At 43.7% G+C, this 16,849-nt stretch overlaps 1 protein-coding gene across 1 annotated transcript in view; it reads left to right on the top strand.

The window, feature by feature from the left end:
- ext1b (exostosin glycosyltransferase 1b) overlaps positions 1–16,570 on the top strand; it is a 111,474-nt gene extending 94,904 nt beyond the window's left edge. The window contains exons 7-11 of the mRNA XM_076754226.1: positions 1,537–1,632; positions 8,723–8,812; positions 11,070–11,230; positions 12,115–12,286; positions 13,756–16,570. Of these exons, the coding sequence (XP_076610341.1) occupies positions 1,537–1,632; positions 8,723–8,812; positions 11,070–11,230; positions 12,115–12,286; positions 13,756–13,941 (705 nt within the window). The 3' untranslated portion in view covers positions 13,942–16,570. The remainder of the gene's footprint in view (positions 1–1,536; positions 1,633–8,722; positions 8,813–11,069; positions 11,231–12,114; positions 12,287–13,755) is intronic.
- Positions 16,571–16,849: the final 279 nt, after the last annotated feature.

Here is a 16,849-nt window from a genome sequence, read left to right as displayed (position 1 = left end):
CAGATGAACATGCTGTTCTGTCCATTTAGTATATTATTTTTGGTTTTGGAAAAAAAAAAAAAACATACCACCCTCCAAACTCTTTACGCACTGTCGATCTTACTGCTGCCACATCTCGACAGACCTGTTGTGTCTAGTTTACGATGCTAAGCTGTGATTGGACAGTTGCCGTTTGGGGAGGGGCTTCAGAGAACAGCTATTCTGTGTCACCAAAAAGTTGCAATTTCAGACGCATGAGAAGAACAGGCTTGGATGTATCACTGTAAGTGTGTGTGTGTGTGAGAGCAGACAGGAGTCATGTCAGTGTGTGTTTGTGTGTGTGTTCCTCATCAAACGTTAATGAGGTCCACCATGGTAGTACAGTGACTTGGGGGGGGGGGGGTGTCATTCCCATGTGGGCTGATGTGCATATCGCTGACTGCAGTCCAAGTCGGATAAAGTCCGTTGTGACTGTGGCTGGAGAACACGAGCGCTTCATGTAAAACACCGTCTGATTGGTCGAGCGTGACATCACATGTTCTGGATACTGTGTTGAGCAACATGTCGTAGTTGGAAATGAAACCCGACAAAGCGACAGATTGATTATGGACTGAAACAAACCATTGTGGAGCCGTAATTGGAAACGTTTTATCACTTCGGTTGCCCTTCTGGCTCTTTAACATTCAATCAGCCTGTAATAAGGTGACATTTACGGTGCCGCAGGTCACATAAATGTCACATGTTCTTTCGCTGATTGAGGAACACGCTGCTGCGAGTTGTTTTTGGTTAGAGGAAATCAAATTACACCGCTTTCCAAATTATTATGCACATGTCGTTTCTGTTTCCCAAGTCTGTTTTTTCCTAAACAGTCAATACAATTAAGGATGTTTTTTATCCTCAACAATTATATTATAATGTGGATGTTAATACAAGCAAAACTTCTGATGATGACAACATTTTGCAAAGAATTCGCTCATTTGGAGTAGAAATCTGTTTGCATTTTGTTGCATGAAAAGACCATTTTTCAAGGCAAATGCAGTTTAAATGAAAGAAACTTGAAGTTACATGAATGAACATCCTCTGATCCACTGAACCCGTCAGTCCAGGTACAGCTTCTGCCTGTATTTCCTTCAGCCCACCCTCACAGATCTTCATTCTGAGCCCAACGCAGACGTTTCTCACTGGGCAGGAGGAGCCGAAACGCAGCGTTACGCACACCTGCAAGCGTCTGCTTCAAGAGGTTCTTGGGCCTCCAGAGACAGCAGCAGCAGCTTCAAATGCCCGTTGTTTTAAAGCTGCCCTTTAACACCCGACAGAAACGTTCCTTCAGCCTTTATTTGACCGAAGTCATCTGTGCTCTGAATCACACGCAGGTCTTTCAACGGTTCATGGATTTCTCTCAGGTTTTTCTTGAAATATCGAGTGTTTTCATGCCTTGTGCAAGACAGGCAAAAAGTGAGAGCGAGGTGAACTGAAATCCTGCTGATGCGTCGTAATAATTTGGATCACAGCGCAGATATTTTGCACAGCTCATAAGATCTTTCGTCTCTCCTTCAGATCATTGTCCTGTGGAACTGTGACAAGCCTCTACCTGCCAAGCACCGCTGGCCCGCCACCTCAGTGCCCGTCATCGTCATCGAGGGAGAGAATAAGGTGAGCCTCAGCGCACGCACTCCTCCTCGCCGTTACCTCGGAGGCGCGATCGCTATCATCTCTAATTACGCAGCTCATCTCATGCAGATTCTCCAAATGTAAAGCTACTGTATCTCAGCGCATTTTACTCAGTCTGAGAGTTTCTGGGAGTTAATGAGTTTCGATTTGTGCCGCACTGATTCCATTAAAGGACAGTTTGTGTGGTTTTAATTAAAGCTCAGTAATGGGAATAATATACATCGAGAGGCTAATGCATATTGTTAGGACAGATAAGGAGGCAATAAAGCACATATGCACAGTAGCTTTTGTTTTTAATGCCTTTATTGCTGTTTGTTCTTTACTTTAATCGCGATGAAATATCTAATTAACTGAAGAAGGTGACAAAATCTCTCTGGAGGAATAAGTTACAGTTGAGCTGGATTGTGCACTATAAATATACGCACTAAATTCGCGCACAGAAAACAGCCTCCTGCATTAATTTTCAGGTTGGATTTTTTTTGTTTTTAATGTGTCTAATAACTCACCATCCTCACATCCAAGCAGCCGTTCAAAACTCGTAATGACAAAATGTGTGTTTTCAGGGACGCGGCTGAGGATTATTTTAATGACGTGCTGATTATAGTGAATGATGAAATAGAAAAGTCAAAATGTTAAATGTCAAATGAAACAGAGAAAAGGCAAATCCTGGCAGTTGAGAAGCTGAAACGGGAGAATTTTGAGCATTTTTTTTCTTGATGAGCGAATGAAACAAATGTCAAAATAGTGACAATTAACTTTGTGCTCGTTGACTCATTGATTAATCGGCTCCATCTTTCGGCTTTCATGTTATTGTTTCTTCCCTCGGAAACCTTTTCACAAAACCTTTTCAAGTGCGCAGAAGAAAAAAAAGGCTTAAACGTGACTCAGAGCTTTAAAAACTAAATGAAATGTGCATAGAAATAATGGGTTTTTTTACGCGTGGGCGTCAATTTTCTCAGCGTGTCGGCTCAGAGATGCTTTGTTTTTGCCTCTGTTCTCATGACTGACACTGTCGTAAGAGACGCTCTCTCTTTACCGAGCAGTTAACCCTCCGGTCGGACCTAACCCGCAGCCCCGAGCCATGAGCGTGCCTCAGTGGCATTTATTATGACAACCTTATTAAGCTTTCACGCTGAAGACTCTGCCCTGTCGGAGGGGGTTGCTGTGTTCGCGCTGACCTCCCCGTGACCTCCCCTTGTCAAAGCCAAAGGTCAGACATGGACGCACGGGCCGATGTTTGCCTCCAGAGGCCGATCCGGGCTCAGTTTCACAATTACCGAGCTCCCGTTTAAGGTCGTTTTTGAGGAAAAGGAAACAGGATCCGGCCGCTCATCTGTATTGCCAGACACCGGACTCATCCTCGCTCCCCCTGCGGCTCGTGAGGACTAAACTTCACCTGCCAATCAGACAAAGTGCTTTTCACATCAGTGTCAGTCACCCGGCGGTAGGCTGGGTTTATGGTTTACCTCTCCCCGTGGCTCTGAGTGGTTTCTCGCAAGCTGTCAATCACAGCGGGAGGGCTGCGAGGGTAGCTGTGTGACCGTGAAGAGCGAGCAGAACAGGCTTAGTGTACAGACGCTGCGTGTGTGTGTGTGTGTGTGTGAGTGTGTGGACGTGTTACTCTCGTTGTGGGGGCATAAATCTGTTTACACAGTCACATTGTGGGGACTCTGCTTCCTTCTCATAATGTAAATCATTACATTTTAGGGTGAAGGCTGGGGTTAAGGTTAGGGGAAGTGTCCAGGAAATGAATGGAAGTCTATGTAATGTCCCCAAAAGTGATGGAAACGACTGTGTGTGTGTGTGCGTATGTGTGCGTGTGTGTGCGCCAGGCAGCCTGTGGTTTGTTGTGGTTGTGGCGGGTTCTGTTTACTGTGGCGAGCCAAGCTGTGTTCCTCCACCCCACAGAGCGAGAGAGAGAGGGTTTTTCATCCCTTTCGCCTTTTTTCCTGCCACTTTCTTTCATGTCCCCCCTCTCTCTTTCATCCCCTCCCTCACTCACAGATCCTCTGTTTCTTTCCCTCTTCATCATTTCGTGTTCTTCTCGCTTCCCGTCCTTTCGCCTCAGTTTTTTTTATTGCATAGTCTCCACAGGACCGTGGCCACAATTTTAGAAATACTGAGCTCATGAGTCTTAAGTTTCCCCCATGCAGCCCCTTCCTCCTAATTTATACAATGATTTAGATGTCTTATATTTCATTTCTTCAATCAACATTTCCATTTCAGCAAATTTTATTTCCCTAAAATGAAACAACTTCTGATTCAAAGTCTCCAAAATGCATTTATTTATTTATTGTTGACCAAAGAGAAATCAAATTTTAATACGCCGCGTCTAAAAATACCAGACTACGAGCACCCAGTATGGGTGCGTTTTAAATTGTATAATTAAAACGTCCCTTCAGGTTTCTAAAAAACGCAGATTCCCAGAAAAGAAATGGTCGCAACACTCGTGACTGTCCTTCATTTCCTCACTTATTCCTCCAGCTGTTAACAGGCGAGGACGGAGCGAGCTTCACCACTTTGATCTGTTTTTATTCCCTATTTCTGCATCTGATTCTGATATTTTCCCTTCCTTCCTGGTTTATCTCGAGTCACCATCTTGATGCCCTGAATTCTCAGTCACGCACCAAATGTGTATTAATCCGCATCTGAAAGTAGTCCCAAATTAGTTTGAGCACCGCAGTGCCCAGCGGTTTCAGGAAATGACTGAGGCTTTTTTAAAAATGAAATGACACGTTTGTGAGCTGTTTTTACAGATTTCCGTCTTCAGGAGGAATGAATGAGGTGGGGGCTGAGAGGCACAAACACGGCAGCATTGTTAGTTTGGATCTTGTCACGGGGATTTGTTGACAGTCAGAAAAACGCCAGTCTCATCCTCTAACAGTCGTCCTCTCCCTCTCTCCGGTGCGGTGGCCAAGAAGATGGTTTATGACGGTTGATTTAAGCCGTGTGATAATCCCAGCAGCGCTTAATATGGTTTACAAACACTGGTGGTCCTCCTCTCTCCTTTCACGTCCTCCTCCTCTGCTGCTGTCCTGTCGAGAGGAGGTGAAGCGCTGGAGGCGGATTCCTGCTGCAAGAGCTCACATTCCTGGAGAGCAGCAGGCAGCCCCAGGCTAATATGTCACACTTCTAACATTACAAACCATCTGGGGGTTGGAAACACCAGCCTCTCATCCTGTCTTTGTCTTTTTTCTGTCTCTTCCTCTTTTTGCTGTTTGTCTCATTGTCACAGTTCCACCCCTCCCGTCTCCTCTCTTGCTCTCTTTCTATCTCTCTCCAGTTCGTCTTTGCTGGTATTGTCTCTGACACGTTCTGCTGAAAAACAAGTGGAAAACAAGGAGCGGAGAGACGGGATTGTTTTGTTTCTCTCCTTATGCCCGCAGGAAATTACAGCAGTAACGATGATACTTGAAATGAGAGGGAGGGGTGCCGCTTCTCCTCTTCCCTCCCGACTCTCATTTTCCCTCTCCCTTTCTTCGTCTGTAAATACAACTGTCACTCACGCGCCTCGGCTCCTCCGCCCTGGAACATTATGAGCTGCAGTCAAAACTTTCAGCTGCTGTTGTTGCCGCTGGAGGGTTTTTCGGAGAGAGGAGAAGTAGATGGCACTTGACCTCGCTGACAGTTCTCAGCTCTGTCAAGGCTGAGCTGCGTGGGGAGGTCGGAGCTGGAAATGCAGAGACGTACGTGTAAAATTAAGCTCTGGAAATCTGTGATTTGACTTTAGTTTGTGCTGCATAAACAGCGCACTGGCAGATAGAAAAAGGCTGCATTATCCCAATTTAAGCCTTTAAAACTGTATTAAAATCTGGCTTTGTTGCCTGTTTATACTTTTAGTCATTTTAACATCCATAATTGTTTTTTCTTTATTCTTCATCACCAAAGTATGCAGTGGTAGAATTCATGGGACAGGTGTACGAGGATGAGATGAGAAAGAAAACCAACCAACATAATCCATCAGGTCTGAAAAACGAATAAATCCTCAGTTTGAGCCCTTAAAACTGAGTTTACATGGTTTAAATACAGCTTTTTTTGCTTATTATGTTGCAGATTAGTAGTTAATTCAGCTGCTATGGAAGTTAAATCTGCTTTTTTACATGTAGATTTGTAAATAATATCAGTGTGAAACAACCTGCAGAACATCGCAAGAGAAAAAAAAAATCATCTGCATCATTTATCAGGCAAAAATGTCATTTTTTCGCAGGTTGCAGCTCTTCCAAAAGGAGGATTTGTTGCTTTCCTCTAGTTCACATCATTACAAACTTCATACTCAGTGAAGTCTAATTGAACACCTGGTCGGCAGGTGCAGAGGAAAATGAAGAGAAAGCTTTGAAGTCCTGCTCACTTTTACTTTATTAGAGATGCAGAGTTTCAGTTATGGACAATCACAAGTCATCAAACGCATGATTTGAAACAACAACATCTTTATTCAGTAGCCACAAGCTGTAACAGCCAATCACAAACACTAAAGAGAGTTCGGTAAATTCAAGGATGTTCTTGTCTCAGGTGTTTGCGATTCTTCTTCCTGTGATTTCATACTTAATGTAATCGAGTTTTGGGCTGTTGGTCAGATTAAATAAGTAGTTTGAAGACATCACCATGGTCACTGGGGAATTTTGATGGACATTTTTCCGTATTTTTTTGACATTTCATGGTTTAAAGTAATCATTAGTTGTCTGCAGTGGAGTGGATAACACAGCTTGACATTAAAGCCATTTATTCGTGCATTTTCCTGGGTGTGAGTCGCTGCTCTGGACCGTAGGAGTGATGAAGACCTGTTGAGAGTTAGGTCACTCTGCTGGAGCGCAGCAGGCGGACAATGCCAGGTGTTTACAGAGAAAAGAGGTCAACACTGACTATTCTTAAATGTAAATGTAATGGCTTTTCAGTGCAGGTGGTGTTTTAAAAGTATTCTCTCAGAGGCCTGACCTTCAGAGCTGTGCAGAATAAATGAATAAGAGGCTTTCCGGGCTGTTAGTGCGTGTACATGTAGATACCCCGTATCTGGATGTGTTTGTGTGTCTGCCATTAAAGCGATGCAACTGTGAGCCGTTTCTTGTTTGTGTGGGAGGTTGTTTGAGTTCAAGCACACATCCAGTTTACAACACGCACACTCATCCTCAATGAGAAGCTGCTGTTTTCTCATCCCAGCGCTTTTCATCACAGCCAACACACCAAAGACTTCCTGTCTAAATATCCTCAAGATGTTGATCTTTCCATCCACCCACCAGGCCCCGGCCACCGTCACTCTCGCTGCTTCCAGTAAATATTCAAGGACCGTCGTGTGTTACGCAGTTTGCTTTCATTTGCCGTTAAATATACATATTCATTTTTCAACGGTGGCGGAGAGGAAAGGTAAATTTGTGCCATATGTGGGGCTCATGAGTCACGCCGCATGTGTCTGCGTTTACGTGTTATTGATTTGAAATAGAAAGACGACCCTGCGGCAGTAATGGAAACTTGTATCAGCACTCTGTCACTGTTGGAAACAATGGGGAGCAGCATGCAGTAAAGCGTAGGTTATTGGCTTTTCTCCTCTTCTCTGAGCGCTGCTGTTTGTTCACGTCATGGCTTCTTGTCTCCCCTGAATCCAATGAATTTGTAGTGAATCATTAAAAATCTATTCAGCAGAAAAGAGTTTTTACTGTAAAATTTATCTCAAGGTGAAGCTCCACATTAATTAATCTCCAGAAATGGAAATCTGCATGTTAATGCAGAATCTGTTGGCAATTTTGCTACTGGAAGCATTCTGGTTTCTGCTTGTAGTCCGAGTGGTGTTGACCAATCATGTTTGAGCAGTTAAACAGTCCACAAGGAGAGCAAAAGAGGCGGGATGCATCTGCCAAAATGCAATCTCAGAACAGATCGATCATCGTTTAGCTTTTTATCAGCTTTATTTCAATCCATCTGCAGTCATATGTTGATATCTGTGGATAGAGATTAGCCGAAATGCCGTCTTAGCATCTCAAGTTGCTAATCAGACCGCAAACAATGTCTGAAGAGGAGGAAGTCTTTGTGATCCATACATCCGCTTGCTGCACCTGAAGCCCTGAAACACTGGCTGGTGTCTCCTGAGGATTGATCATCCTCGGCGGCTGATGGGATCCAGAAGTGGCTCCAGGTTGAACAGTGGATCTCATTTCAAAGTCATGAGCTCTGGATAGTGACGGAAGGAATTAAGATGTCCGGGTGGCTGAGCTCATCCGTGAAGCAGTTCTAATCAATATTGTCCTATTGGATGGATTGCATGACTAGCTGTATGTGAAAGAGGTTACGAGTATTGATGAAGTGTCACCAGACTCTGTGGTTCATCTCAGCTCTACACACCATGTTAGCATCTCTCACTTCATTGTTTTGTTTTTTTTTTTGGTGCAGCTGTTAGCTGATAATTAGCTGATGACCATAGTGGTGGAGACCAAAAATGAAGCTAAAACAGTAAATACTGGATTTGTCAGAAATGCTAATGTCATGTTGCTCCATGTTGGCTTGAGGCAACTGTTAGCTAACAAGTTGGCTTTGTCAACATTAAAGGTGATAATGTCAGTGTTGTGTTTACAGCTTGTAACATCCGGTTTCCCATCATGCCTGGGAACGTCTTGAGAAGCTCCAGGAGGAGCTGAAGGATGTGGTTCAAGGAGGATTTCATGTAGGCTAGATTTATTTCACAATGACGCTCAGTATTGCTTAAAAAAACCAATGTTTTTATTGTTAAACATTCCCAGATGTTTGATAAAACAGCCCATAATTGGGAGCAAAACCCAACAAAACAACCTGCAGTAATTTCAGATGACACGGAGCTATTAATGTTTTCAAGCAAACGTTCAATGGAAGCTGTCATCTGTGTGAACAAACACCTCCGCACTGCTAGTTTGCAAAAATATGCAGTTTAATGAAAAACGGGGACAACACGTACGAGATTTGAGGGTTTCATTCTTTCCTCTTCCAGCCTTCAGATCTGCGTTCGCGCCTCAACCTTTTTAATGATCACACATTAATGCTGTTTGAAGAGGGGAATCCAACTGTTCTCACTCTAACGATGCAGTTTTAACCCTTTGGCTTCCCTCTGCAGGTGATGAGCAGTCGTTTCTTGCCCTACGAGACCATAGTGACCGACGCTGTCCTCAGCCTGGATGAAGACACAGTGTTGTCCACCACAGAGGTATCGTGTAATATAATAATATAAAATAGAATGGAAAGCTCTCTTTATCTCGTTCTTTCTCCCTCGTCTCTGTCTCCATAGTCCGGTCCTCTTGAGACAAAACAAAGCCGCAAACTCTCCCCGTGTCCCAAATGCAACTCTGATTGTGTTTTTTCCCTCCATTTTTTATCTCTCTGTCTGTTTGTCCCTGGTGTTCTCAAGTTATGGCTAAGCAGCTCGATTTTTAAATCGCTTAAAATACTCTAACTTTTACTCCCAGTGCTGTTACTTTCTCTCTCCTCCTCTCTTTCCATCTTCCGCCTCGTGTTCTGGCGCTTGTGATCACACTGCACCTCCCCAATCCCCAGTTTGAGAGCAGCGCTGTTATGGGCTTTTTTTTTTTTTTTTTTTTTTTTTTTTTGTTCCTCGTGCTGCCGGGACTGTTCCCGTTTTTCCCGGGGACGCGTTTTGGCGCGGCACCATGGGAAGCCAGATGCTGCTTTGAACAGTGTAGAATTAGATCTCATAAAGGCTGTTTGTGCGGAGGATCAAGATGGCAAGGCAGAGCTGGCATTGAAGGGAAAATCCAGCCCCAAAAAACCCAATCGACCCGTGTTTCTCCCATGAAGACAGTTGGATCAGGAACATAAACATTTCCCAAAGTTTTAGAGCCCAGGGAACATTAATGCCTGCGCAAGTTAAAAAAAGAAATTCAGGCAAAAATACCGTCACAGATTTGTGAACATGTATCCGCCCTTCCAATCATAGAAAACCTTTGCAGCATTAAAGGGACATGAGTGGCATTTTTGAACTCTTTGGCCTCTAAACAGGCGAAAAAAAAGGTTCTAGTTCATCTTCTTCCTTGGTTTTACTTATTTTCCAAGTTTTGTTTTTTTTTTACTTGTCCAACATGCAGACTTTTCCTGCAACATTTCCTTTTTTCCATTGTGTCTTAATTGTCATTGATCGGCCTTTCTCTGGCATTGAAAGCAAGAGCAAAACATTTTCCCAGCTCTTCTTTCCTCACCTTAAGGACTTGTTTTTATACACAAATTCTGGCAGGAAGATGAAAATGATGTGTGTTTTATTGTGGATTTCGACACAAGAGTTCATTAATATCGGCACTCTCTCAGCGTAGTATACTTTAGTAATATGTGTCGTAATGTGAAACAGCGAGCTGTTTGTGGAGCCGCTGAGGCCTTTTTGATGTTTTCATCTAATTATTTGATTGAACGCTTTGATCGCCGCCACAGAAGTTGGCTGCCGGCAGCTGCTTAGGAAAGACTGCTTTGTGTTTGATGAGGTTTTGCCTCTGTTGTATTTTCACTGTGGCGTGTTTGAGTGTGCACTTCCTTTGTTAATTCTCCCTGTAGTCTCTTTCTTCCCTTCTGTTGTTTTTCTTATAAATATATACAAAGAAAATGTTTCAGGCTTTAAATGTACTTTTCAAACTGTCTTGTAATAATATCTTTAGAAGTGGGTAAAGAATAATTTACTAATGCTTTATATATCCGTTATAATCCATTAATGGCAGTGCCAGGTTAGTGTCCCTTTGGCTGATATTCAGACTTCCTGTTTTGGTAATAATACAGTTATAAATGTTGGTATGGCATTAATAAATGTTTCTTTTTCCCAGATAATCTGCAGGTTTTCTCCAGAATTTATTAATAGAGCACTTATAATGACCTAAAGTCTCATAGACTCTGATAATTAGAGTAGTATTGCAAACAAGTGCCTTTGCCAGTGGATATGTGGAGAGATTGTGGAGCAGCTATGCTAATTTGAAAAAGCAGATAATAGGATTTGGTTTAAAAAGTTAGTAAAATGGTTCAAACAGATTGCTGAGCACAGGGTAATCGATAAATGTGACATAGCTAAAAGTAATGGGTAAATGGTTGAAATAGTTAGCTACAAGTAGGCTAATGAAGAAATGTGAAAGAGCTAAAAGTCATGTATAAACAGTTGAGACAGTTATGAGACTAAACAGTTGAAATAAATGAGTCTTGATGAAGGCCTACTTGAGTTCATCTGACAGGACTGTGGGGGACATATGCTGGTAATCTCTGCACTATGTCGTCTCCTGATGAAGTGCATTTAAGAACCATCTGTCAAGATAAATCCAGTGTCCTGCTGAAGGAGGATTAGCTCCATCTAAAGGGATTTTTCACAACCTTGCAACCCAAAAGTTATTATCTGAAAGCATTAATACACAACTGAGGAAGGGTGAGTTATTAAGAGGTGCTACCCATGTGTTAAACTCAGTTTTTTGTCTGTCCAGGTGGACTTTGCCTTCACCGTCTGGCAGAGTTTCCCGGAGCGAATCGTAGGTTACCCCGCTCGCAGCCACTTCTGGGACAGCAACAAGGAGCGCTGGGGCTACACGTCCAAATGGACCAACGATTATTCGATGGTGCTGACTGGGGCCGCCATCTACCACAGGTACAGCACGCGCTTCACCTACCCCCCGTCTGATCTGTAAAACTTGGTTCTAGTACACTGTTTACCTCCATGAGAGGCAGTTCTCACTGTTTCGCTCTGCTCTGCCGTTTTCTTTCATGCATCTTACGTCTGTTCTGTTCCCCTTCTGTTATACAGGGATCACAGCTTTGCTCTGCTCTGCTCTCCAGTGTTCAGTTGTCTTTCTTTTGATACAACACTTTGATGCAGTGATCTGTAGATTATGAAAGTAGGTGCGATGTTCAGCGTAGCACAGCCTCAGGAAACCGGTGTTTTGACACAAAGTGTGTTTTATCCAAAAAATGTCAATTTGTCTGCTTCACAGTGTTCCATAGTTCCTGCGTTTAGTCATACTACAGCCCTGTCAGCTTCAATATGGCTTCACTCAGCTGTGATGGGAGCAGTCCATTAGGCGGAAGTCAGCCAATCACTGCAGCCAAACGCTTAATCACTTTCAATAAGTCAGTCGTTTAATCCATCCATGAACTCGAGCGATCAGGTTTGGTGATGAATTCAGAGATCTATCCAAAGGCTTCAACCTGGAACGTAAAGGTGCCCAAAATTTGTGATGCATTTAAATGAAGTTGTCCCCACAGTTCTTTGTGACAGACGCTCTCTTCAGCCATCTTTAAAGGTCTGAAACTGTGGGACTGTTCACCTTCACAGCGGCCTTTTCAGGCGTTAATCCAACGACAGTCTTCTTCAGTATGTGCAAATGGGAAAAGTGTGAAGGAAATGAAGAAGGAAACACTGAATTTTAATGGGACCACATGATTTTACGCAGCTGAAAACTGGCCAGTGAGAGCAGCTGCTGTTGGGAAGAAACACAATTCTCAATTCTACCTGCTTCCTCTCGTCTCCTGCAGGTATTACCACCACCTGTACACCAACTACTTACCCACGAGTCTGAAGAGCATGGTGGACCAGCTGGCCAACTGCGAGGACATCCTGATGAACTTCCTGGTCTCTGCTGTCACCAAGCTGCCACCCATCAAGGTCACACAGAAGAAACAGTACAAGGAGACCATGATGGGACAGGTGAGAGCTCTCATCACTGTTTTGTTTTTACTTATTAGCGCTGATACACCAAAACAGACCAGCTGCCAGTCGAGAGGATCAGTTTGCATTAAAGAAAAATGAATTACAGGATGTGACTGAACTAATAACAATCTTCCAACCTTGAAACAGACTTGTTATGTAACGCGCTTTGATTCCGTCCTCCGTTTCATAAACCGTGATTCATGCTGAAGCCAGTGTTGTTTTCTTCCCATCGTGTGTGTCACGGCCTTTCAGCTGGAGCGAACTCTCGCTGCTTTATGAGCAGCATGAATTATTCTCTAAAAAGTCTTTGGCACGACCCAGGGGTAAACAGGACAAGTCACGTACAGCGCAGAGACAGAAGCACAGAGAGGAGTCGCCCTGCGTCAGAGCTTCCAGTCAGTCTCCCAAACGCAGAATACGATCCAGCTGATGATTTATTGAGGAACATTAATGTCAGCCGTCATTCAGTAATGGTTTTCTCTTGTCAGTGTCTGCAGTCGTTACTCTGACTGAATGACAGACTGCCGCTGACTCTTATTGTCAGTCTTTGTCGTGTATTGAGAACGTCTCTCGTCCTCCAGTAATCTAAAGCAGAAGGATTTAACCAGCGTCCCCCCACAGCACTACAACATAGAACACGGTACAACATGTTAGGTGCTGTGACAGTATTCCTGAATTGTCAGTGTTTCTGTAGATTTTTAGCTTTTTTAACTGTTTGCCAGTTACTTTTAGCTAATTATCCCAACTCTTTATTAACCACTTAAGGCCAATGGCATCAACTGTTACGCCATCAGTTATAGCTAACTATTTCAACCGTTTATCCGTTACTTTTAGCTATTTCAACCGTTTATCCGTTACTTTTAGCTAACTATTTCAACCGTTAATCTGTTACTTTTAGCTAACTATTTCAACTGTTTATCCGTTACTTTTAGCTATTTCAACCGTTTATCCGTTACTTTTAGCTAACTATTTCAACCGTTCACTCGTTACTTTTAGCCAACTCTTTCAACTGTTTACCTATTACTTTTAGCTATGTCAAAATTAACGGTTAGCCTGTGTTCAGTAATCTGTTTTAACCATTCTACTAACTTTTTAAACTTAATCAGTTATTTATCAATGACTTTTGGCTGTTTTGACTTATCTGCTGTTTAACTGTTTATCCGTAATTTTTAGCTATTAATTTAAACTATTAGTATTGGCTAATTTTCATCACTTAAGCAAATTATTTCAAATGTGTACCACATAAAAATTTGTGGATATATAAGATCAGATTTTATTTATTTATTTATTTTTCCAACTCCACAATCTTTCCTGTGACCCCAAGCAACAGCACAGTATCAGCTGTGGTACCATTACCTCACGGTTGGGAATCACTGATCTAAAGCAATAATTTTTGAATCAAAGTGATTAATAAAACAGATCATATGAGTCTAACATTGTTTTCTCATCTTCCTCCTTCCCACCAGTCTTCGAGGGCTTCTCGCTGGGCCGATCCGGACCACTTTGCCCAGCGGCAAACCTGCATGAACAAGTTCGCCAGCTGGTTTGGCGCCATGCCGCTGGTCCACTCCCAGATGAGACTGGACCCCGTCCTGTTTAAGGACCAGGTCTCCATTCTCCGCAAGAAATACAGGGACATCGAGAGGCTCTGACAGGACAGGCGCCCCCTCGGGGGAGACCCCACGCAGGGGGAGACGCGAGAGAGAGACTCTGTGGAGAGTAGAAGGAGTAGTAGGACTACAGCAGGATGGACGGGGAGCGACACAGCTCTGTCTTCCACTCAGCACATTGCCAATGACCACAGCGCCGCTGCTGCCAGGACTTGACGAGGGAAGGGATGAATAGGAAACAAGCAGATGGCATTTGGATATGAAAAACACAAACAAAAACCGCAAACACAGACAGACAAAGAGGAGTACACAAACTGATGGACATGCCAAACAGTACTGTATGCTTTGCAAATGTGCAAACACGCAGCGCACACTACTGACGACGAGAACTCTTGGATAGAATATTTTTTTGTACAACGTGAACAAGGATGACATTGACTTTCCTGCGCTCTCAGCACATGTGCAGGACGGTAGAAGAGGGAAGGTGTCCGCGATCGCAAAACCTGGCAACCCCGCCCACCATAAATCCTACCGGTCGCCCCAAGCAACCCTCCCCAGTCTGCATCAGGACGTAATACTGGACTCACTACCAAACCCCTGCTTTACAGCCCAGGAAACCCTGTTCTTTAGTTGATTTGATTTCTGTACAAATCAGCGCTCTGGTATCACTGTTGGCTCTTTGTCCTCTCTGAGAGGTTTGAAGCCGGAGCCTCATCGGTTTAATATTTCTGTTCTGGAGGCAGAAAAGGTAAAACGGCGGAGTCCAACCTGTTATTACAGCAGCCTGACGAGGTTTTTACAGCAAAGCAGCCGTTATTTCCTCAAATTCTCTGCTGTTGATACCCATCCTTGAGCCTGCAGTCTGAGGCATCCTGTCTGTCCTATCCTTGATGAGCTGATATGGCTTTTATAGCGTCTATCTGTTTCCCTGTTACAGCGAAGATAAGTTAGAGAAACATCCTGTTTCATCTCCCGTTTTCCTCTCATAGTCACCGAGGCAGTCGTACTTTCCTCATCTTTTTTTTTTTTCCCCCCACTTACTTTCATCATCTTTTATTTCCCCGTTCAAACTCTCTGTACTTTCACTCTTCTGTGTGTGTGTGTGTGTGTGTGTGTGTGTGTGTGTGTGTGTGTGTACAGAGCCTTGAAAAGTTGGCTCATCCAACCATAAGCTCGAGCGGAGTAGATTTTCCCTCCGTTGGAATGGGCGAAATGAACATTTCTGGATGAAATGGAGCAGAACGTTGCATTCTAACCCAAACTCGTTTCGCCCATTTATTTCTCCCTGCATGGCCTCGGAGCAGTATCCTTACAGGGAGAAACGGAATAAGATTTCAGACCATAGCAGGTCTTTAGTGACCGGCGTCATTTCACAGGAGTGCTCGTAGAGATTTTTTAACGCTGAGCGCATCAGTGCCATCCTGACATCAGGGTCTGCCTTTAAAACCGTTTATTGCACATCACGTTGCCTACATCAGTTTTGAAATGCCTAGATGCTCTGGCGTTGAAATATTCTAGTCATCAGTCCGATGTGGCTCTCCTGCCACCGTTTCTATCCCTCGGTGACATATCAGCGGACCTCGAAGCCATTAAATTGACAAAAGGTTTTCTCCTCCATTTGTCAGGCGCGGATACTGTACGTTCGGGCTTCAATTAGGTAAACCTATTTCATGTAGAGTGCTGTTTTATTCCCCGGGGACAAGCTGTTGATGAAACACTCGAACAATTATGGACCATTGTGTTGTGAAAGCAGTGACCCACGCACACGACCTGCTGGCTAATGCTAGCCTTGGGAGGAGAGCCTAAGCACGCCCTCCTCCCCCGCGTGTCGCTTACTCACATCAGCTGAAGCCACGTCAACCCTCCTGACATTATGCACTTTTTATTACCTTACTGCTATTGGACAACCAGATCAAAATGCTAAAATAACTAGCTGTCTCACCCTTGATCAATCATTTCAAAGAGGAAATGTCTGCCTCGTAGCGGAGCTGCCACACGCTGTCATTAAGCCTGCGAGCGGCGTGCGGCCGAGCGTGCGGGCAGTCCACTCTCACACTTAGTTCCCAAACACTTGAATGAAAGCAGCGTGCTTTTAGTGGCCTTTCCGTCAGGCGGGCGTTCAGCGTAATGTCTCCGCCAAAGCTGTTCAGCGTGTGTTAATCAGTGGCTGTCATCAGCATCGTCAGCGTCGATCACACGTTCAATTGCTGTTTTACTTTGAGGTTTTTGTTTGTTTTTTTTTCATTTTCATTTTCTTCTTTGTGTAAGATGTATTGTAAAGCCTTTACAGTGTCAACACGGGTTACTGTGTGTTCATGCCACGCTCATAAACCCTGTTTCAGCACATCATATCACACCCAGCAGGACTGTCATTCCTCTCCTCACGTCGCTGTTTTCAATATCACGTTTGTATTTACATTCTGGGACTTTTAAGTTTGGAGTGTCGTTTGTTTGCCAGGAGAGATTTATGATCTGTTTAATGTTTGCTCATCTACAGCACGGCATTCTGGGAAAGACGTGCTCCTCGCTCGCTCTGCATCTGGTTCCCATTTCATCTTCAGAGAACCATATTGTTTGAATCCATATCAAGCCTTTTATGTCTGATCATTCGAATCATTGTTGTCGATCGTGTTGGAGAGCAGCATCCCCCGGCTTTGCAGATACTTCACAACCCCCCCCCCCAAAAAAAAAACAAACAAACAAACAAAAACACACCACCCATTTCAAATCCCTGCGACTCTCAGCACTGTACATAGGCATATATTTATTTTTGGAAAAAAAAAAAGACTGTGTACGATCTGAGATGACGTGGCGAGAACATAAGACTGATCCTGCATCGCTGAGGGGAGTTAATGGTATTTATTCAGTTTATTTTCTTCACGCTGTGCACATTAATCCACAAAGATGCCAATACGCAGCTCCTGTTATTTTTCACCCTGCATTGGTTTTC

The sequence above is a fragment of the Chaetodon auriga genome, chromosome 17 (assembly GCF_051107435.1).
Source record: "Chaetodon auriga isolate fChaAug3 chromosome 17, fChaAug3.hap1, whole genome shotgun sequence".
NCBI classification, from domain to species: domain Eukaryota; kingdom Metazoa; phylum Chordata; class Actinopteri; order Chaetodontiformes; family Chaetodontidae; genus Chaetodon; species Chaetodon auriga.
Note: the sequence above shows the minus strand (reverse complement) of the source record. Positions and strands in the feature narration are given on the sequence as shown.